The sequence below is a fragment of the Spodoptera frugiperda genome, chromosome 23, assembly GCF_023101765.2.
Source record: "Spodoptera frugiperda isolate SF20-4 chromosome 23, AGI-APGP_CSIRO_Sfru_2.0, whole genome shotgun sequence".
In the NCBI taxonomy this organism is placed as follows: domain Eukaryota; kingdom Metazoa; phylum Arthropoda; class Insecta; order Lepidoptera; family Noctuidae; genus Spodoptera; species Spodoptera frugiperda.
Window position 1 is genome coordinate 6019655 of NC_064234.1, and position 24904 is coordinate 6044558.

Below are 24904 nucleotides of genomic sequence, written 5' to 3' on the forward strand. Positions count from 1 at the left end.
TATTGCAGTGAACACATGACTCAATAAAGTCACAACAAATAAAATTAAAACAATAAAACTGCACTCACCTGTTTGAGATAAAAATCGAGATCATGTCCATTACAGTACTCAAGCACTGTACAAAACGAGTTGCCGTCAATTTCAAATACGTCATATAATTTTACAATTCGAGGGTGGTCTAATGCTTTGTGAATATTGTACTCCCTCAGCGCGTGTCTGTAACAAAATAGATTACAATTGAGTGAGGAAACTATAAAAGGTTTGAGGTACCTCTTTCAGATATGTAGTTGTAAGATTTGTCACACAAGTTTTTATAAGAAAAATACTTCTGATTAAAGATGCATAATTATTATTGCTTTCTATTTAATTTAATTTATTTTACTTTGACTAGGCTTTATAAGAGACCTTTGTATAATAATATGTTTTCCATTCCTGAGTTATCAGATTGGCAATTAAGGCTTCATCTGACATCTAAAGTGCTATTTAGTAACCTATTTACAGACAGCAATATATTTTTGCCTTGGAAATTTTTCTTCTTAGTCAAGTTTTTCTTTCATTTAGAACCCTTTTCAACAATAACACCGAACAAAAAAAAGAATTGGCGAAATCGGTGCGACTGTTCTCGAGATTTGGGCTTAGCAACGCATTAAATTTTTTTATTGTACATTTACAAATATAAAGTTAATAAATGAAGTGATGATTCGCCATCGTACACAGACTCACTTGATATAGTTGGCCTTCTTATCTTCCTTCCAGTCTTTGTTGAGTTGATGCACCTTGCACGCAGTATACCGCTGCTCTCGCAGGTCAAATGCCTTATGGACTTCACTGAAGCCACCTTTTCCGAGCAACATCAACAGTAGGTACCTGGTAAATTGATTATGGAGATGTTAGATACAAGTTACAATGATAACAGAGTAAAAGTCTAGTTTTATTCTCGTGTCGTGATGCTGAGTATAATGGGGCTTATTTTTCGTAGTAGCTATATTGTTAGTACACTTAGTACCTAGTAGTAGTCTGGAATTGAAGCCGGTTTATAGTATAACGTTCTCGTTAACTTATTACATGGGTTTTACAACTTAACTGGCGAAAAGTTTAATATGTGCACTTCTACCTGCCGCCATAGAATAAATGGTGTGACGTTATTTGTATTCATGGAAATACATGTTTGATACAAGTATTTTTTTCTACAACTTATTTTAACACTAAAGCACTCAAAAGAGAGAGCTTATGAAAGTGAAATTGAATGAACAGTTATAATAATTCTATAGGATCAAGAAAAAATGCAACTGGCAGTAAAATTACCATAAAATCGGACAAATTATAATCAGAATTAGCTACTTGTCACATTCTTGTACAGAGGAAGTAATTAACTACATTATTCATCATCTATCGATAGCTAATTACTTGTAGTAATCGTCAAAACAACGATATTGATAGAATATTCCGGAAATATTAGTGAACATTTTTGCAAAAAGTTTTAAAACGTAACAATATTTGCAAGAACATATAAAATTAGATCAGGGTTTCGTCGTTATCACGTTATCTACTTTCGAAATGTTTTATCTTAAAATATTGTGTGTGAATATTTGCTTTCAGATTCCCTGGTGTTTTTATAGCAAATCTGTAATGTCTGCTAAATACTGTGCAGTAATACAAAATACAACAAGTATTTTATGTATCTAATAAGTAGTATGGATCTAATAAGTACTATAATTATTAAAGACAGCAACAGCCGTGGACAGTAGCAAACCCAATGAAAGAGAATGAGCCAGCTTAATATAAAGGGGGTTTGTCTACCTCCATGCTTGGCAGATAGCTGGAGATCACAATTTAATACGTAAATATTTAAAACAATAAATCAAAAAGTTATTTAAAAAAAATAGTATGCTATCTGTTAAATCCTCTTTTTAAACTAAACTGATACATAGTTATGTAAATACGAAAACGCTACACTTGTTTTAGCTGTGTTGCTATGTTCATGTCATCATATATACTTCGACAGCCTGTAAGTGGCCAGTGGTGACCAAAAATCATCATGGATTATTACGAAAATACGCATTTTTCCCTGGTGAAAAAGGATAGTGGTGTGCGTGTTACAGTATTATATAACATCCAGCTTTCTTTATGCAATACTTAATAGAAAATGGGACTGTAATTAGGTGAAGTAGCCAATACCAAGTAAATTAGTAACTTGGGTTATGCAAGGGAAAAAAGAAAATCGATTATTTCTTCAGTTGCGGAGTCATCTCAATACAATCTTCTACTCTCGTTAATTCAAACCTTCGATAATTCGAAGTTGCAGTGAGAAAGGGACAGAAAGATCCCAGAGTTTGCAGAGTTAAAATTTTGGAACATTTGATATTTCAAACTTTTCGATCATTCGGTTAAGAGTAGACTGTTAATAAGCTTGGAACACATCCTAAACATCGATAGATATTTTCTAATTAGCTTCTGCCAGCGACTTCGCTGGCGTTCCTGATAAAAAGTAGCTTATATGTTATTCCCGACCATAATCTACACCTGTTCTAAATTTCATCCCAATCCCTTCAGCAGTTTTGATGTGATAGACTAACAAACAAACAAACTTTCGCTTTATAATATAAGTAGAATTACTATGTCAATCAAAGTAAAACTCACCGATCAGAGAGCACAGGATGCTGTGAGAAGCGGCTCTGATCTTCATTGTGTATTCGCTTCAGTTCCCTAATGTGAAGATTTCTTTCTCGTTCTAACTTTTCCATTTCTAGCTGCAAGTCCGCATCTTCTTTTTTAAGTGCACTCTGTCTCAACTGTAATAAAAATAAAAACATTCGTCATTTAATAAGACTGTGTAATGTGCGGCTGACGCCACAACTGTTTTACTTTTTTTTCCTTTCAAAAAAGAGACATCAGAACTGAGCCTTGACATTTTGATTTCCAATAACCAGTTATACTGTAGCATTTCCTAAATCACCCGTTTTACTTTATAACCAGATATTAACACTTATTTATTATTATTACTATACATTACTGGTACTACCAACTACAAATTTCTTCATTGATATCAAACTATGGAGCTTTAGAAAATTGATTAATATTAATGCTCCAGTTAATATGAGGTTTCAAACATCCAATCAGCATACCATATAACATACAAGGCCTATAACCGTTACAATTGAATAATTTAGCAATAACGGTCACTCAATAGAATCCAGAGCTGCAGAAATTTTCCACACATACATACATGTAAACAAATGTGTCATGAATAATTGTTTTCGTTAAATAAACTATGCTCCGATAGATAGGAATGGTAGTACATCATCATCAGTTTATAGAAGCTGCTGACCAAAGACCCTCTTCTCATACGAAGAAGGTTCGCATTAATCACCATGCTTACTCAAGGAGCATTGGCAATTGGAAACTTATGACAGTGATGTCTAAATAGGCTTTGTAAGTACATGTAAGAGACTATACCTTTAATATTTCATCAGCTTCATAATACTCCTGATAGGTCATGCTAGGTAGCGGGTCTGGTTTGAGGAAGGTGGGTGCTTCCGTCCCGTTGTGTAGCGGAGACGGCTGAGGCGTGCTGGGCGCGGCGCTGGACGCTCGCTTGCCGCGACCACCGCCGCCCTCGTTGTTCACTGGCCGCTTTTTAAATAACAACTTTTTCTGACGATCTATTTCTTCTTTTTCTGCAGTTATTTCTTCTTGCCGCCTGAAATAATAGGTAATGTAAAGGCTAGTCATTTTTATTTTTTATTGATAACATAATACATAGGTTTTTCCAGTGTACTAGGCCTAGCAGGGATTGACCACTTTTTAAGTGTATTCCCAGACTGTAAGTTGTTCTTTGAACCATGAAAAACCCAATTGGTACAAAACAGAGTCAATCAACATACCTCGTTAATTCTTGAAATGCGTATCCATCAGTCCAATTCTCTTGAAACGTGGCGCCGACGCGCTGCGTCACAAACTGGCCAAGCCTCAGTCTATTCTGCATGCACCGCTGCCTAGCCTCTTTCTTCTCAATTGTGCTTTTCTCATTTAACAATTTCTTTACAACTTCTATACATTTATTGATGTGTGATTTATGTTGATCTATTACCTGAAATAACATTATCGATTAAATAAAGTCATTTACAACTTACACTTATGCAGGTTTTATTAAATTAATATCAAATCTCTGTATTACCTTGCTCTGTGCTTGCACTTGATGTTTCAATTCTTCATTAGATCTCGTTAATTCATCTATTTTATTATTTCTTACTTCTAAGTCAGAAGACGCTTGAGTTTCTAACTCCTGTATCCTCTGGCATGTCAGTTCTGTTTGAACCTGTGGACAGTAACATCAACCATAAATAAATACAATAATATATAAAATACTATTGATAGTAAATTGTGGTGGACAAAAGTTTACCTGTTTTACAGATGTGTGGGGTCGTGGCTGGGACGCCGAACGTAAAAAATCGGCACCAGGAGGCATTATCGACGAGGGTGACGGTGGGTACTGCACACAAAATTATTATTAGTCTGCATGTCATTATAAACACAGCTGCCATCATATCAAACAAAATATAATGGCGCAAATACATCCAACTACAAATTTCAAACTGACCACACTAATGATTACAGTATTTGATAATAAAAACTGATTTATGCATACAGAAACATTATTTTCAATTAAGGAAAGCAAGTTGAGTCTTGCCTTCAGTGACTCATTTAATGTGATCACTTATAAACATGATTATAAACTTTAGTGAATGTATTAATAACATCTTGCATATTTTCATTGATGCATCAAAACATGTAGTGGAGGGGCCATTTTGTGTACTTTTTACCTATGACAGATGTACAGACAGATTATTTAATTGAAATTAGAAGCATTTGTAATTCAACTTTTTACAAAGCTCAATTCATTGTAGTTTGATTATTGTAATAATTGCTCAGTATAGTTGGCATATTTGCTCCTGTTTGATTAGTTGATTTGTAATATTAAAATAGTGTAATATACTAACCATAGGATAATTCGCGCCCTGCGGGGATGGCGACTTGGCACCGGCATGCCTCACAGGACTTGAAGAGGGGTGTTTCGAGAAATATTCCCTAATATTTTTGTCTGATGAATTGTGCCTCTGTTTGCCGCCACCGCCCCCGCCGCCGCCAACGCCTTCTTCTCCTGGAATTAACACACAAACCACCGTTATAACATTTAGCATACCTTTGTAAAACACCAAGCTACATATGCATCAAAAAATTTCAAGTTTTTTAAACATGGATACAATATGTTATGGCTTTGACGGAAGACATCATTATTCTACTCATTCATTACTTAAAATATCCTATGATAATGCTATTAAAATTTATTATGTATTTATTACTACTCTACAGCTAATGAAGTCATCACTTTATAACTTTTAAGTAAACAAAACAAATATAAATAAAAATAACATAAAGTCACTCAGTTAATTCTCCAAAAGATCAGAGATGCATGTAATATGACCATTTAACCACAATCTGGAGTGTTTGAAAGCCCCATGGAATAGCGAGCGAGCCTCTGTCATACAACAAGCTCATAAGCAGGTTCTCGGTTTAGACATTTATAAAGTTGAAAGGACTATCTGTGATGTAGATATTTACCTTTCCGTTTCCTCTTTCTTTCTGGCATGGCTATAGTAGGTGTGGCACCGCTTGGGGGCACTAAAGCAGTGCCAGGAGCAGCAGTGGAGCCTCGCATAGCGGCAGACTTTTCCGGAGTTAAAGCGTCAACTTCTTTATCACTATGAGATGACCCTGAAAGTAGTTTTGTCTTTGATTATTCTTAATAAGTATAATTTATAAGTTATTTTAATAGAAAAAGCCAATAAAGAACCTTGAGAGGAGACTTGCACTAAATGGTGAGCAATCAATTATACCTAAGTGCCAGTAAGTGTTTTAAGTACAATAGTATACTTGACTTTACTAGTTTATAGACATTCTCACAGCATTTACACCGTTAATGTAATTTTATGTGTACTCCGCTATTAAAGATATATTTTCCTTTCACGCTTTGTCTGGCTAGATTAAAACTTTCAGTATCTCAATATCGATTCAAAATTGTTGTTTTCTAATGCTCAGTTTCACTGAAACAACAGCAGCATGCATAAACACTTACAAGCCGACACAAAACGGATTTACAAAGCATTCTGAAAGCAAAATCTTATATGTTTTACTGTTTGTCTAAATTATTGTTTATGTTTATGTTACACTGTTAAGGCAATTAGCCACAGGAGTAATGTTCTATTGCAAAAAGTATACAGTAATTCATATGTGATCAAACTTTGTAAATAGTAATGTGAGTAATAAGTTTACTATAAACAGGGCTTATTACACCGAATAAGACATATGGATCAACAAGTAAATACTACAACAGAACTACAAATTAACACGTCAATTAAATCATGAGCAGTTAACTCACTTTTTGACAAGGAGCTCAGTAGGCCGACGTGGTTTATGTTAGCTCCACTTTTATAGTCATGCATTGTGGCACGCTATAGTCTCGGTTGACGAGAAGAAAAACGGCACTTTCACGGTTCCTATCCGGCATCATACACGATAATGACGTCACAATCCTTCGTTTGATGACAGTTTTTCACACACAAGTGTTCGTCCCTCAAGAGTTTGTAAGAAAAGGTTAACCTTTGACGGCAAGCCGGCGTGAAGTAAACACTGAGAGCACTGATCACAAACCACAAACATTTAGTCCACTTTTATCACTAAATCACAAATTACCTGTGCTCATATTGGAGTCCTGATTGTGTAGAGGTTGCCCCGTGTTGACAGTGGTTTGTGGTGCCATCTGAATTTGTGACCCAGCTGACATCTGTAAAGAAAGATGGCGTCTTTACATATGACTCGCCCAGTTTCATTCGTTATTACTCTTGCTCTCACTTGATTTCAACAAAACACTAACACTACCTACTGTTACTAATTACGTGTAAGGTAATATATCCATATCAATTATTTTACTATTTCTCACTTCACTCAAATAACCTAACTAGTTTGACAAGTTGTAAACGAAATGCCAGTCGCGACAATCGGATACGCATCCGCGGGGAGCGCAAGGGGGGTGGAGAGGTAGAGATCGTCACGAAGTTTGCTTCGAATGTAATAATAATAACGACGGGCGAGGCGCCATTTTACAAGGATACAAGGCCAAAAGCATTGTTATTTCCAGTGAAAAATAACTGCCTGCAGTTGTGTGTTCATGTAGCAACGAAGAAAATTAAGAACTAAGTTTAAGAAGGAATATTTCTACTACCTCATAAGAAAAAATGTTGTGCGTTCACTCGCATTTGCACTGCGCTAGCTACAGGTCAACAGCCCGCGATTGCAATCGTGTTGTTGTTGACTAATTGGATTTTTGCACAAGACAATACTGACAAGTGGTTACGTTTTAATATTAAGATATTGAGTTATTAAGGTAAAGTATAAATTAAATATTCACTAGTAAATGAATCTAAGCAAGGAATATGAAATCCAGTTGACCGATTATTCCCGCAATGAGGTGGCGGTGGCGGCCGCGGCGGCGGGTGGCGGGCGGCGTGCCACCGACCGAACGAGTAGGTACGTGATATCGGCGCTCGTGCCCCACAACAAACTGCTTACTGGACGTGTTACGTAGGCGTCTGTGCCGACTGCCGCGATGTACCAACATATAAACACAGATAGGTCTACTATGTATCCACTTCAATGTGCGCACCTATAGGTAGCTACGTATTATATTATTCAACCAAGCTCTAAGCGCGATAAACTTGTGTGCCGTCGTAAAGCAGTGTTGATAGATAAGCATACCTTTCTTGGTATGTTTTTACTTATTATGTATTTTAAAGCAAGACTTTTATATTATCTTGACAATTAAAAATAAGCAATGATCTATGTAGACTAGGTGTCATTTAATTAAATTCAAAACACTAAGAATGATGTATTTCGTAAAATGAGTGATGTTAAAATGATTTCAGTTGAGGACTTTTTAAGCGTCGGTCGGTAGATTTAACTTGCCCTTAATCAAGCAAAATTAATGGAATGTATAGCACAATAGTGTGTGTGTTTATTAAAGACAAAACAACATTTTTTATTGAGTTATTTAATAATTTAACTGCTCAATGCAGTGCTTATTATATAACCAATAGGTAGGTACACTAAATTCACAAACCGAGTAACCCCTTATGAAGTTATGAATTACCTAACAGAAATATGACTTTCACTGTAACGGAAATACTACTTTTTTATTTTATTTATATTTGAGTACTTGTAATTTTAAACCACGTAAGATTTCCGATAGAAGTATTAAAGTGGTAGGTTTTTACTCATTTTCGGATCCTGGAAGCGTCATCCTGAGCGGTAAGGGCATTTAGTAATTTACGAAATAGGTACTTGATTACAGGTATTACTAATTTTTTTTTATATTTTATTTCCATTTTTCAAATAGAGCCGAGTTTTGTTGGGAAAATTAAACACTTAAAGAGACTTAAAATTTATATCAATAGAAGGCAAAGTACCTAAATGATAATGCTATCTTGGGTATTTTGCCCATATGATACTCGCGGATCCCTACATAGATTATCATTATGATATAGGTACAAGCAATTGGACAAGTTTTTATTCTTATATTTTTATACCAAATAAAGTAAACAATTATTAGATTTATAGATAGGAGACAGCTTAAAATAATGAAATCATCTTTAATCATGAATATGAATGGGCACAATATTTACATTAGAAAGTAATAAGTGGTACATTCAATACACGATTCGTAATCTCACGCAGTAACAAACAGATTCAAACAATGATTGTGTCTTGCGAGTGGGACATAGCCATTTTGAAATCATACAACGTGGCACTTTTACCGGGCCGCAGGTAAAACACACCAATAAATGCCAAAGGCATCAGGGTGTCAACATGACGGCACTACGGCAGTGCACAGTACCAGTAGACTTAGAGAGAGACACATAAAGTGTATTAGCATTATCGCGGTAACGTTGCCGTTCCGTATGTACTCCCTTCGGTGCCTCTTGCCCCTCCTCTCCCGTTCACAGCGACCACCTCCTGTATTAAGCTAGCAACAACAAAAGTCGCCTGCGAACGCAACGCATTTCGATTGGATCAAAACGATAAGGAAAATAAGGGACGACCACGTGACTTTGCTTCTAGTTAATAACACACATATAAGTTTCACCGATTGCTTTACTTACAAGGTTAAATGACGTCCGCGTTTTACAGATAAGAAAAATAATATAATCGAAAAACACAAAAATTGAGCCGACAGAAAAGTTAATAAAAACCTAAGCATGCTTCATGGTCAAACGGCATAATATACTATTAATTTTAACATCCTGCTCAATTAGCAAATCAAATCATTTGCTTGCAGTAAGTATACTTATTGTCGCTGTCTATTTTTAGATTACAAACTACAGTGCTCGGCAGTAAACGAATGGAAAGTTAGCGAGTTGGCAACCTGCGTGTAGGGATAATAATTATGTACAGAACTCCAACAGAGATATACGTATACAATCGGCACTGTATAATATTAAGAAACGCAGAATTTATATAAGTTATAAAAACAAAAAAAAATCTGCCACGCTTTGTCCACGACACATACGTGGCGTCAAGGTGTCAGAAACACATTTACAGATAACAGAAAGTGAAGCAACGTCATCACAATATGTATGTATAATTAGTTGCTTCCTCCTACGCTGTTAATCATCTTTTGGTTCTAAATACCTTATCGGTTCTCCAATTTGTTTCAGTCGAAAATTATCTACAACTAGGTTTAAAAATAATTTACCGTAGATGAAGACGACATTTCATTTCCTTTAAGATCCTTGGAATGATTGAACGATTTTTTGTCGTGTCTTTTCGTTTTGGAACTAAAAGACAGACCTTTTGACAGACCAAGACAGATCTTTTTAAATTAAATTTAGTGAAGGCAGACAATCCTTTGGTCTTTATAATCGTTGGTCGGTCCTTATAATCGATTTGGGGACTGACTTCTGTTCTGTAGTACAGCTTATAGCAAATTTCTCTTTGTATTCCAACTTAAAGCCATTACGTAAGAACCATTGTTGTCTTCTATGAAAATAAAATTAATCGGAGAGTTATGTTCAGGTTTACGAAAATGTGTTATTTATACCTTTTAAATATTGTGTTCCTTTGTGGGCCAAGAAGAACTCGCAGTTCCATAGAAAATTTTATGAATTCTTTCCATTTTACAAGGTCCTCACTTCGTTTGTGAAATTGGAGCTTTTGAAGTAAATGCACATTTAATTTATCTGTCACTGAGTTATATTTATTAGCTTTTGTTATATTATAGTGAATTTATCGGTCAGTTACAATGTTCTTAATTTTTAACCAACCAAAAAGCGTATGGATAGAGATAGCGTGCATTAGAGTCGCACGAATACTGCGTCTCCAATGTGAAAGACAATCAATACTCCGTCACATCCCTGTCCCGCATTCATTGTAGAAGCGCAGTTCTGCGGACCCCAAAATCCCCTCTTCCGGTGCGGGCGTTCAGCCGCGTGCTGTTTAACCCAATTTTCTAGTGCGAGGGGTGTGCAGGGCGCGAGGTGCGAGGGAGGGAGGGCGGCGCAACTTCACCGCAAGTGTGCAACAGACGAGGCGCCACGAGATTCGAACCAGAGCCTGCAATATTGATTATTTCTAGTGCCGACAGCACTGACACCCACACAAATTCACCCTATTGCGTACCTATCTATAGGGGTTGTTTATAGCTCGTTTGCATGTTAGTTAATTTTCAAACTACTGCGAGCATATAAATAATTATTAACTAACGTCGATTATGTTCGCCGCAGCATCTGATCTGCCATCTTTACACAAAATAGAATTTCTATGTATAGCTTACTTAAAAAAAATAGCACCACGATCTACCATCTCAGGTAACTAGGTGCTACTTTGTATTAAAAGCAAACATTTAAATTGTGTAGAAAGGAATGAGATCGGAACATTTCCATGTTCCCTATTTCTTTGAAAACTTCTTCAGCTGGTAAGTACCCGGCGCGGCGCGGCGTAGTCATGGCCTCATGGCACGTGTTCTTGTTTCCTCTCGACTGCGGATCGATACCGGCTTGTATTTTGGTAAGGGATTTATAACAAAGGTCAGGAGGGGTTCTATTTTTGCCAATTTTTCGCAACTTAGCATACATATTTGTTTTTTATTCATGTGTTTATTTGATTTCATTGTAATCTTTTCGATTTAACGATACGTATAATAAAGAAATAAGCCTTTTTATTAATCAGTAATTGAGATAAAATGTTCTTGTTTCTGTGAAGGCAAATTTCGGAACCAGTATATGACATCATATCTTCAGGTCAACTGCACGCTTCTGTAGCGACGAAAGTCAATGTTTTGGAGTAGCATGCCATAATTTAATTAGGTATTTAATGGATTAGCCCAAGCAATAAAACTGTTTCTCCTCAAACAAAAACAATCACTTAAACTTTGGTGTTATAGTTTATAGCGCGATCATAATAAGTCGTTTATTACACTATAGTGTGTTTATTATTGCTCGCACCCATAAGCTCTGTCTACTACACGGTAACGTGGAACACCTGCCTGTTGTAGGGAGATAGGATCTTCTATCTTGATGGTTACGGTTATTCTACGGGTCTATTCACTCAAATAACAAAGAAAACGAAAAAATAAGTTTAAATAAGGTTTTAGTGTAGAGGATATACGCAATTCCTTTTTAGCTTAAATAGCTTTAGTCGTATCTAGATTTCTTGATTTTGATTGCTGCTAAATAAAATTACCTGGGTATTTCATTAAAGTAAAAATACCTATACGTATATAATTATTATTTTCAAGCTTCAATGCAACTCTAATCCCATCCACGATTGAGAAAAATCTCGTATTATTGTTTGCGTGAATTAAAACTCTTATCTTACTTATCGATTTAACTCAATAGTGATGATAATTATAATGTGGTTTGACTAGATGTCGAGTCGGTTCGCTGGAGGCAGGTAAGTAAAGAGTTGGGAGCGTGCCGGCCGGCGCGTGGAGCGGCGGCGTGGCACGACGCGCGGCGCAGTGGGTCAGGCGAGGCAATACGGGCGGACCTTGCAATGTCGCGCCGTGACGCTCAGCTGACGGGCCGCCCGCCGCGCCGCCCCGCCGCGCGTTCATTGCCTCCGTGGCAGCGGACGAGAGCGCCCGCCTCTATGCCACACTCTCATCTGACTTAGTATTTACGATTGCCGTACTACTTGCGACGATGGATATTAAACTTTACATCAGCAGATAAAATGAAAATAGTTCCATGTGCAAAAATTGTGATATTATTTACAAGTATTATACTGTTGCAAATGTGTGTGCGTCTGGAATATAAATTTAGTTAATACTGAGTGCGGTGACGACCGGTGCGAAAGGTCGGCCTGTGTAAAAATAACTGCGGAACCGGGCGGCTAAGCGGTGGAATGAGGTTTGACGGCACATTGTAGCCGAGGCGGGGCGAGGCCGTGTGCGCCATGTTATAATTTCCCTTCGCGTCGAATGTGCAAACCAACTGACTGAACACTGCGCTGTGCCTACTTCTCTTTCTCTCAGTGCGGAATAAGCATGCTTGTTGTACGAGACAAGCCGCAAGTCGCCCACCTCTGCCAATCTGCCACAACCTCAGCGGTCGCGATTACATTAGCCATCTTACGAATATTAAATGAATTGTGCTAGTGAATCCGAGACAGTGCCTGTGTGGTTAGTGGCTATAGGTATTATGATGCACCTAACTAAAATATTTATTGGATTCTAGAATACAAACTAAGTGAGATTTTATATCAACAGTAAATCTTGTTAATGTGTTGTGTACTGTTGACATACATATTACAACACTTATTAAGTTATCTAATATCGAAAAAAAGAAACAAAAATAAAAAATCTTAAATGTTTACATACATCTATTTACATGTAATTAAGAAAACAAAAGCATAATAAATTAAAAACTAAATAAATTAAAACTTAAGTACGAGTAAAGTGAAGTAACTTTAGTAGGAGGCCTGACTTCATCTAATCATATCGATAAGAGTCACAAATGACACGCACACACTGGCATAGTAGGTAGGTAGCTGTAGCTAGGTATCTATAGTTATAGTAACCATTAGGCAGAAAGAGTGGTGCGAAAACCGCGATTTCATTTCAAGCGCTCAGTGATAGAGGCGCGGGGCAGCGGGGCGGGGAGCGGGGCGCACTGCGTGTCGGTGACCCCGCGGCCCCGACTTGCCTACACTTCGAGGCCGGCATACTTCCCTGCTCGCTTTATCAAGTTTATCGTATTTCCACTTTTAGGATAACAAGTCTTCGCATCACACCAAGTCTTGTGTATGAATGTTCTACTATGAAACGTTTAATGATGATGTAGCGAGCGATAATGAAATCAAGGTAACAGGTAATGAGATAACTAACAATAAATCGTGCTATAAAACTCGTCAACTAATTAGTATCTTTGACTAGACTTGCCATTTAAGGTAAAAATAATAATCTGAAAAGTTATTTGTGTTATCGGATCAAAGGGCATTATCTGATATGGAATAGTTATTCGAGTCAGCTTTAAGTGTCATTAGATTAACTAGGTGAAAATAATAAGAACAACTAGTACGTTGGGATTTTGTTAATTCCGAGCTATAAATATGAGAAAATATAATGTTTGGTCTGATAATTGAGAACAATTAGGTCCATGTAACCGTGACAGAATGAAAACCTGTTACGACTGCGATGCATTGTACCGCGTACCGTGACAGGCGAGTGTAAACTGCGTACGGTGCGCTCTATACATGTACGATACGAAAATGGTCTCGCTGTTATTTTGTAAGGCTGCTATTTATAGGTGTGTTTACAGTACACTCTGTTGTATGTACGAACCGAGCGCACTACGATAATAATGTTCTTAGGCACCTACTCAAAGGAATGTTAGTTGAACGCAATATAACGTCACATCACAAAGTCTGGTTACGTGTTATGAAACGTTTTAAATAACCATAATAAACTAAGTTAAATTCTTACCGCAGTAAGTGGGTCTCGCTATGATGACAATCGTTTTACGTTACACTCGTAGGCTTCCATATAAAAAATCAATATCCACTGTTTGCCGACGAAAGCTCAATCGATATCAAGGTAACCGACTTCCTAAATGTAGCATGAAACGTAATAGACCTTCTATTAATAATGTATGCCATCATAGCATGGTTGGGCGTACGAGCGGAGCGTTAAAACAACCGACCCACATCGCGATTGTAGGAAGTTAAAAAGTTTGCGTAGGTTAATGAATAGTATACCGGTGAATGCAAATATCTACAATATTATCCATAAAACAACTCACCGATTTGTATTCGGGCGTCCGCCGAGTTTCTACTAGTATCTCCCTTGTGCTGACCTGTAAACACGCGATCAATGCGCTCAATGTAAACCAGCCTATTAGAAAACGTCTCCCCACTATTATGGCTGTTTGCCTTTTACAATAGGTACCTACATCGTATAATGCATTAAATTATATTGCAAGTTAAACTACAATTTTTAGTCGTCTCTGAACGTAGCTGCATACAAAATCGATAAGCTTATCACAAATTCATAACGCCGTATGGCTGGCAGGCGACATAGATACAAGTTGTATCAACGTATCAAATTCAACACATTTTTCTGCCCAGTGTGGTTGTGCTCTAATTGCTCACAGGTAGCAAAATGTTTTTAGGTCGATAAGTCACAACCGTACATTTGCCGAGAAACTATTTATGTCCGTCCGCCATTTTGTCGTTGAATGACGAAATGGTACACTCAGTGACAAGCGAGACTGCCACCATCAGACAATGATTATGAATATTTATTACGAACTAATATCGATTGACTTCGCATCGGATTACCTAAGTAGATATAGGTATGAAGGTACAGTTTATGATAACCGTATTGTTTTGAACATATTATTTATTAAGAAGGAATATAACTAGTCATTACTCACTTAGAATCTTTCCGGTGAGCAACAAAGAGAACGTGATCAATAACACAGATCATTTGAATAACAAATATAACAAAACAACGAACAAAACTGATGCCCTAGCTCGGCCAAATGACGCGTCATTAGGACGAAACAGGGGAGCGAAGTGCGTTGCGGGGAACGGACGGAGACGAGACACATAATAGAATTACATATCTACAACATCACTTGGTCGGCCGAGACGATGATGTGTGCACATACGTTTTGTTGCCGGCGACCGGCGAACAGAAAGCGGGGCGGTGGCGGCTGCGGGGCAGGTGGGCATGCCTACTGGAGCTGCCACATTATCAAAGATCACGTGATCGACTCGTTGCATGTCAACATCTACTCGCCCGCCGACTGGTGGCGCACTGATATAAATATCTATGTATGGCTATACATAACAGCCGGCATTACAGTGCGCCCTCCCTCCTTTACAATGTGTGGAGGTGGACTAAGCGACTTGCATTTCTGATTAATAAAATATTCACCTCCACAATCAGTCGATCAATACTGGGCTTGTACAAACCTAAGTTATTTGTGGAGTCAAAAGCTAACATTAAAGCCAGCCTTTGTTTCAGTCACTTTAATCGGTAGCTGTATTCCATCGTGATAACGTCTACTAGACAACGAAACGTGAGAACTTTCATCCGTAAAGCGAGTTACTATAACTATAACGGTTTATTGTAGTACCGTTCACGAAAATTTATCAAACTAACGTAAAATTATCTAGTTTGTGATGGCATGATATAACGCACAACCCAATTATAATCGATCCTTCGAGGTAAAACAGTAAAATAAAGCATTCGAGCGAATTAATTTGCAATCGTAACACGATATTGATCCAAGTCAAATAAATTAATGACGAATGAATGGTACGTCTGCCAGTCTTCCTACGTCATTTTTATACTGCTTGAGACGCAAATAGAAACTTGAAGTATAAAATCCAATCATATAGACAATAACGGTGAACTATTACTGATAAACCAACTAACCGAGTCTAACCTGAGCACAGGAAATGTGAGAACAAAAGAATCGTTTCGAAAACAACATTGCATTCACTTCTGATTTAACAAAGACATTCCTATACAATTCGCTGATGGAATTCATACAGATGTTCACTACAGTAATATAAGGTACTAACAAAGTTATTACTACTAAAATAAGAACGCTGTACATCAATCAGCTCAAATTGTATTCGTCATCGAGCTCTACCTTCGTCAATAAGATAATACAGTCACATCAGCAATTATATTATTATACCTACATGTTGTTTATATTTGATGAACAGCTTATGGACCAAGATCATAGGCCTGCTAACCTGTGACACTAGTGGCAGGCTGAAAACAAATAGTCTCTCCTAACAAAACTCGTTTGTAAAGAAACTAAGAATAGAATTCAATGAACCACTTGACTAAACAATCCCATTCTTCTATTATTAACTCGTAAACCGAGTAAACCCAAATAGATTACCTAGAATATCATCTATTCATTCAATATCCGCGGTGTCCTCTTCAGGAGTTTCAATCGGTTGTGGAATATTATTAAACAACTTACAACCTGTCTGATTTGAAATGACGATTACGATGTGGACGAAAGTATTTGTCATCAGTTTATCGATGACCAAATAAGGCTCACGATGAATAAACCACTATTAGTTTCATTCGTTTGAAACATGGAATTCCATATAAGTTGAGAATAAAAAGTAATTTCGAATTATAACTATTGGCTTAATAAATACTGTGAACAACAATTTCGATTCGGTTCCACCTACCATGATTCAAGTTGAAGTTTAATGCCTGACGCATTATTATCTGAGAAATACGAGTCTCGCATTGAAGCGGAAACGATATGGTTTTATGTCACCCTACGACAAAATAGCGTAGTAATAAAGCAGCAATACAAACTGACCTTGGCGCCTAGGAAGCGCGCTTCCAGCAGCTCCTGCTTGCGAGGATCCAGCGCCGCTTGGAAGTGCTCCATCTTGACGCCAGCACCTGTTGAAGATGGTGCATGTTACAACCCGTGTATTAAAAAGCATACAGATGTTGTACACAATGACAGGGCTTGTGATATGAACATGGAACAGATAGTTAAGGCATGTCAACTAAAGTTGTCATATTATGTCAGTATGGCCAAAATGGCTCTACTCTTAGATGAAATTATCAATTAAACAAAAATGTCTATCTGCCCACAATTTTAATTGAGTTAAATGATGTTTGTTCCCAAGTATGTACGCGTGTTCCTAAGGAGAAGGCGCACGAAAATCTTAAGTTACTTTTCAATCAGGTTCAAAATTCTGGATCACATTGTTGAGATGAATATTGTGAGAACAATGCAAAATCATATTCGAAAAGTCATATGTAATTTTGATTTTTCATCTGATCTATAAATGGTGGAAAGGGTAAAGTGGGTCAATCCAAACTACCCAATTTGTTATTTTCAGTTTTTCCTACAAAAAATGACAAATTTCAATAGAACGAGAGACACTAAACTTGTCTGGTGTGTGGTTAGAGGAACGCCTCCTATTGCAGATGGAAGTAATAACGTCATAGTCCAAAAGTGGGCGTAGCATATGTATACTATGTATTACTATGTCCAGGTATAATAAAATCCCACAATACGATAATAATTATTGTTAACCATTGGTTTTTCTGTGAGTACACATTTAAAACTGAGTCTACATTTTAAAGAGGAAAATAGAAACTAATATTGTGCTGATTAAACATTGACCTTCATTAATTAACCGCATTTTTTCAAACATAAAATGTCAACATGATCTATTGATGAGAACGGATTGGTTTCAATGAATATGGTAGCAGTAACTTTAAGATGGATTGCAGAATGATAAAATATGAAAGAGAAAGATTTTTAAAAGGATTATGTCTGATAGGAGAGAATTTAAAAAGACATTGGTTTGACCTCGAGTAGCCTGGAATAAGAGCAAAAATAAGAAGAATTGAGTCGTAACTAAGAATACTGGGATATGCCTTATTTGTTAGTTTTTTTTTTGGTAATATTTTGGTTCGACTCTCTAATAGCTTAAGGTATCGTATATCGATTAAGTCACAGTCACCAATAAGGTTTCATAACCAAGTTGGCACCATGTGAAATTACCCTGCACACAATTTGTTTGTTGTTCGACCAAGTTGTCCGGATTATCAATGAGGTATTAAATATGAGAGTAGGATTTTATTTAAAACTACACCGTAAAGAGATTTAATAAATCATATTTTAGAGCATAATACGCACATATATCACATCACACGTTAACAGCGATAAGAAAATTTAAAACAGACATGTTTAAGTAAAGTGGCGACTGTCATTGCAAAAATGAGATCAAGGATCACGTTCAGCGTGCAAATAGAGAGACATAATAATAATAAAATGACCTATGACATTATGTGTTATATCTACGATTACTGTATGAACACTATAGAACATGGTTTTAATTACGTTTTCTTGTAAGTCAGCATTTTTCGCCAATGTAGGTCGAGTGGCATGGGTTGTGACTCGTATCTAGTAGCTTTTCAAATTAGTTCACTACGTAAGTAAACCGGTGTTTTTAATCGATTCCTGAACATTTAGGCGTTTGATATCTAATTTTCAACAGTCATCGAAGACTTGAAGATCTTGCTTTATCGTTTTTAATAAGTGTCCGTCAGTCTAATTAGCGGATAATTAGACAAATCTCATAAGAAACGTGTGTCAGTCAACTAAATTAATCGGCAGATAAGAAACAGGTCCTATAAGTAGTTGAGCTGTTACTATGTAACATATGAAATTCGTAAGAACCTAACATTGATCGACAAAAGGATTAATGTTGTGTTCAATGTGGGATGTTATACAGAATTCTGACTAGACGTCTAATTTTGAGTGTTTTATTTTCAGTCATCTATTTTTGTCCTATAATTGTCATGAACCCAGACTTTCTAATCAATCATCCTTTTCATAGGCATGCTGTACTAACAAATAATATTATAGAGCACTGATTGCTTTGATAAACCACATTAATGTTATGTCACCAATCTCCATTATAAACAATTGGTGATGTCCCTATCTTGTACGATCAGATCGAGCACAGAATGTACCATATGTAGGTAGTAGGTACTGAAATGACGTTATGTGGTCTACATACGACCAATTTAGATAATAGCTGAGGACCCATGGAAGTGGTTATATCACCACATCCTCCCAGCAAATGTGAATGCAAGCGTAATAATAAAATGTGTTTGAAGATAATTGTTTCTTCAAACGTAGAAAACAATAAAGCAATTATATTTTTGTGTTAAAAATACAAATGAAACCCGTATAATTAAATACGTTGGTACACAAGAGCTCCAAGTTGATGTTCTCTGTTTAAAATTGATCTTTTTGCTAAAGAATAGGTAAGCTAGGGGTAGAGGTCGGAGGGGGCAGGGTTTTGGCGCAGTATCTGGAGCAGACAGTTGAGTTGCGAGAAGTTAGGTACAGTTATTTATATAGATACGTATGTATGTTCAATGTACATATCGATCGCCTCCCCGGGCCACTCGCCACTATGATCTCACCTCCATCCTTTGCGACTCCCTTTCTCCCCACACCCCACCCTTACCTACCGCATAACCCCAGAGGCCTTTAACGAATGTCGTAGTCAAGTGAATCGTGACTGATTCATTACCACTAAGTAACTGATAAAATCTTGATATTTTAGTTGAAATGATAATTTTGGGTTACATTCATACAATGACAGACAATCCGATTTAACTTGATAATTAATTAATTAGGTAATGAAGAATGAGTAAATAAATACCGAGTAATGTATACAGTACAGACGAAGCTCATAAGTGATCATAAGTCATATCCTGCCTGTAACGGTATGCACACGATATTTAATTTACTTGCCTTCTCATAACAAGGAGGTAACTACGAGTAATAATGTTACATTACAATGCGAGACAACTAGCAGCTGTGTGCATATTAGCATTTACTGGCTAATTAAGACAAAACGAAATGATAGTAATTACCATACATAACTATAGTCATTTATAAATAAGGTTAAAGTAATGCTCTGCATTATTTTTATCTCGTGTTGATAAAGTTGTGTTAAGAAGTATACAGTGTTATATCAACATTTAATAAGTCGTACAAATATTGAGAGACATTGAGAGTTGAAAACGAAAACACTACAGGTCGAGGAATTCATGGTTTAACTAGTTTTTGTATTCCGATACTTTTATCTGACGAAACAACGGCTTCGTTTATATGGCCATTTGCTTGAGCCGATGTTAAGTGGATATATCATTAGTACAGTGGGCAGGGGGCAACTAGTCTACAAGCTTGCTTGTTGTAAGCTCAGCTGGTTTTCCTTTTTTATAAGGACCGTTCTTACATTTTTATACATGTTTCCAACCCCAGGGACTAGACACAAAGACGTCTCGTTTTGTTCTACTCGTCATGAGCAATTACACAAACATTGTAATGAATACGCCACAAAAAACTTACTACTGTTACACCTTTCAGTTAACTGTTTAAAAATGCTTAATTTAACTACCTATATCGAAACTAAGCCAGAAACAACATACCGTAGTTAATTGGATGTGAAGATGGTGACGTTAATTTTTTTGCAATAAACGAGTCATAATTTATCAATGTATTTCCATTACAGGAAAATTTTGAATAGCAACATGAGAGAATACAGACACATAACTATTACAGTACCATAACAAGACTAACGTTACAAAAGATACTGCAAGAATTAAGACATTTTAACGCCATGTCATGATGACACACGTGAAAACTATTTCGGTCGCAGTCGAAGTAAGATTCAGTACCTAAATATAGGATACGGATAAATTCCGAAACCTTTCCATTTGTTTCATGGAAAATAATTTGAGAAAACTAAATGACTAAGATCTTTTAAATCCGTAGAAGCAAGTAATTAGGCCCTTTTCATCCATGATCCAATTTAAGACAGACTATATTTTACTGTTAATAGATCATCCATTGGAAAGTTCCACTTAAAAGCAGGTCCTAGTTAGGTCCTCTTAAGTCTATAGTCACGGCATTCGAACCAGATCCAGCGCCGTAGGAACTACTTGTTGCGATGGCAAGACAGGTTGCCGCAACCTACAGTGTGTTACGACTTTAAAACACCTATAGCCAATACCTGCTTATTAAATGACACGATTCGAGTCGAGTATCGAGTATTCGAGAGAGTAAAAGAAATTTAAGATTCCATATCATCAATTTCAGGTTATTTTAGACCTCTGTAGTCCTAAATAGTAAGAAAATATAGACTTGCCAAAACTTGGTGATAACGAACGAAAATGTAGGTTTATCAAAAAGAGGGCTGTCCATACAACTATAGGGATACATGTAGTGTATAAAACTGGAGTGGAGATGGAACCAAGATCGCCTATTGTGTCTGGATTATCGTACGGATGTTGCTAGTTAGTCGCCAGTTCAGTGCCTCTGACATATTAGGGGTCCTGCCATCTTTGCAAAAAGATCAAGACCGTTCCATTTCATTCATACATTGACAAAAGCGACTGTTTGTGATGTGATTTATTCATATTGTTGTGTAAATGACATTAATTCGAAATATTTCTTTTTTAATTATGTGAAGGGTTGAGAATGCTTGATTTCCAGCGATGCTACATACTAGATGTGTTTGTTGAGATAAATAAAGTATCCCTGATCGATTTCGTACCCGGTGGCCAGTCTAGCTAACTAAACTAGACTAGACTAGGCAAGAGATATTATATTGTTGAGATATAAGAGGCATTAAAGATGTCATATGATTTTCTGTAACATAGTTTGTATCACCCGACACCCAATCCATTATGTATTTTGTTTTTTCTTTTGTACAGGATGGCACTAAAAAATTTTGGAAATTAAGTACATCACCCTGCATAATGAGCATGAGCAAATATTATTTTTTGTAAGTAACAATTTGTATAAACTTTTAATTTTCTTAGAATTATCTATTCTTTCATACAACGTGTCATTTAGTACATAATATCGATAAGCGACACCACGGAATTATTCACGAGTTATTTGAGTTTAATAGAAAATTAGAGAGTGTGTCAAATGCACTAGAATTCACAGAGACGCTACAGCTGATCGCGTATTTATGTCAACAGTAGAGCCAGCCAATAACTGAAATGTTCGAATTAAAAGCTTCGCATCGACTCTTTATAATTAAATCCCTAGGTAACTATACTACAAGTAGTGACATTCATCAAGATTTTCTAGTTGTGGAAAACGAGTTAGTATTAGGTTCAATAGTCCCCATTCAAAGTGTCGCCCGACCACTTGTTATGGTACCAGAGCTAACCAGTTCTATGCAATAGGTATTAGAAACATTTAGAACCAAACATTTGGATTAAATTACTGTAATTATAATGATAAACAAATCTGTTATAAGCTACAACTTATAACTATTGCTATCGTAGATAGGTAGAAGGAGTTACACAGTGAGAAAATGCTCAGTGGTAGAGAAGTGGACAGATGTAGGTACGTAGGCCATGCTATGTAAGACATGATGGTGTGGTGTGTTGTGGTCGACGAGCAGTCGAGCGCAGACGACTGGCAGCCGTCAGGGCAAGCAGACACCCACCCTTGCAGCGGGAGTTGCGGCGGCCACGCTCGTTCGGTCGATCGCTCATCGCGAACGACTCTTTGAAATGCATCTTCCAACACCGCTCCGAACTCCATCCACATTCACGTGTATCATCGGCACGCCAATACACAATCCACTCACTGTCACCAAACACGTCACGATACCGATGAAATTCAAGCCGTGGCCGGGCGCTCTTCACCCACCGTGATACGCACTCGGAACGTGCCGCATTTTCAATTTCAACACATCGACGACAAACACCAAATGTTTCGTAGGCACGGACCAATGCGACAGTCGGCCTCGGGCGCGGACTGGCGCGCGATGCGAACGGCCGTCGCCGCCGCCTCCGCCGCGAGACCGGACCTCGCGTCTCGGGGGCGAGGATGCGGGAATCGGCTTCGGCGCAATACCCGTCACGAAAATAATAGGAACAGCGAGTGCACCTCAGAGGCGCGACGCGACGCGGTCGGTGCGAGCGAGACGCGGATAAACACCAGACTGTTTACTTACGGTGTTCGAGCGCGGGGCTGCGTGGCGGGGTGAGGGGCAATCGCCTGCAATCCGCACGCTGCAATTACTGCTTTGTACTACACTATTTCATCCTAACTTAACGAGACCGAATATAATATTTACTCACATGTACGAAATAACATGCCCTCCTAACTAATGGCTGAAATTCTGCGTACTACTCCGCACTGAAAACGATTTGACTTCCGACAACAGAGGCCCTTACTACTTGTAGTACCTACCTACTCCTACCAACCTAACTATTACAGGATCAGAATAATATGGATATATGCTGGGCGGTAGTTAATCACAAAAAACTTCAATTTGTTTTCAGGATTTAGCTCAATTAAATGATAATTAAAGCCTGAGGGAAATTAAAGCAATCTCGCAGATTTTATTTTGTGGCAATTTTAATGACCAAGAGCGGGTCGTAAAGTACTTTTATTACCAACTCAAGTAACCGTTACCTTGTTACCCACCAACAGACAGTTGCCCACAGACAAGCATGTAGTATGGTAGCTATCAAAGAGTTCAGGGTTCACACCGTCCATTTCATTGAAATTTTCAGCAGAACAGCAAGTAATAATATAGCTTTGTTTAGTCAACTAGATGCCAGAATAATGAGTATGATGACTGATGACATTATCAATACAAATACTTCATTGTAATACCAACATGACAACAATAGATTTCAAAACGAACAAATAAGTTAGGTAATTTTCATACGGCGTTAGTTGTTAAGATAACAAATTAAACTGTTTTAAATGTCATACAATAGGTACCAAATTGTATGTACTGAATATTTACTTTCGTTTCAAAGCTATTAAAACTATTGTTCATCTTATCATTAATTAAAGAGGTATTACCACTAAACACCTTTATTTTGATCATCGCTTTTGTCGCACTTGAGGACACTACGACTACATGATGTAAGTGACGTCAGGTAACTTTTTCAGAGTATGGGTGATGTGATAAGCTGATAAACGACAATTTGCTTGGGCGTTATCATGATCTCATTTGTTAATGTCGGTAAGTATGGTTAGTTTTGATGATTTGATTTGACCAGTGCGTGTGTAAAGTGGAGCAAGAGCTTGACGATCAATCGAGTAGCTATGCTGTGCATCGAGCGGTGGTGACTGCATTCCGACGCCCCTGCCCGCGGCCCGCGGTGCCAACCCGCACCCCCCGTCCTTCCGGCGCTCGTCACGTGACGCGCCGATTAGCTGCCGACTGCCGAGTGCGCCACAAACACCGAAATAGAGCGAGCACAAATCTCTAATCTTATGTTCAAAGTGGTCTTAGATTTAAAATAGTATAATTCGTTAGTTCTTCCTAAGTGTCCCACTGCCTACTTCTGTATCTACTTGATTGAGAATGTCTAACATTGATGATGAGGATCCTAAAATCTAAAGCTCTTTATCACCTGTACCAATCTAAGCTCGAACATCATAAGAAAAATTGTTTAAATTTGAAATTTTACTGCATTACTAAGTTGCGCTACGAAGCGTAATCGTGTTTAACAACAAGAAAAAGACGACAGGATCAATACAAGCTGCAAAATGTACACGTGATCGCGCCACTATACATATAAATCCCTCCCACAACGGGCGCCCCCTAAACACCCAGTCCTCCCTTCCGCCTATGTCGACACTAAAGATATTTTTTCCGCGAGCCCAATATTATCAACGTCACTCACAAGATAAGCCACAAATCTAAACAATCAAAGGTAAACCGTATCACAAAAATTGATAAAATACAAATAAATATCCTTAAGGACAAGTATTTAACGTGGCAA

The 24904-nt window shown here is 37.4% G+C and overlaps 1 protein-coding gene across 11 annotated transcripts in view; it reads right to left on the reverse strand.

Moving 5' to 3' along the window:
• Positions 1-24904, reverse strand: part of LOC118266699 (serine/threonine-protein kinase tousled-like 2) — a 32825-nt gene that overhangs the window by 1593 nt on the left and 6328 nt on the right. For 2 of the 11 annotated variants that reach the window (XM_035580188.2, XM_050703009.1), the window contains exons 3-14: positions 16911-16996; positions 14352-14405; positions 6754-6844; positions 5623-5775; positions 5001-5161; positions 4403-4492; positions 4178-4318; positions 3885-4090; positions 3457-3700; positions 2641-2792; positions 724-867; positions 69-216 (exon numbers count right to left, since the gene is read on the reverse strand). In XM_035580188.2, the coding sequence (XP_035436081.1) occupies positions 69-216; positions 724-867; positions 2641-2792; positions 3457-3700; positions 3885-4090; positions 4178-4318; positions 4403-4492; positions 5001-5161; positions 5623-5775; positions 6754-6844; positions 14352-14405; positions 16911-16996 (1670 nt within the window). The other 9 variants (XM_035580187.2, XM_035580189.2, XM_050703010.1 and 6 more) reach the window with 9 other exon arrangements.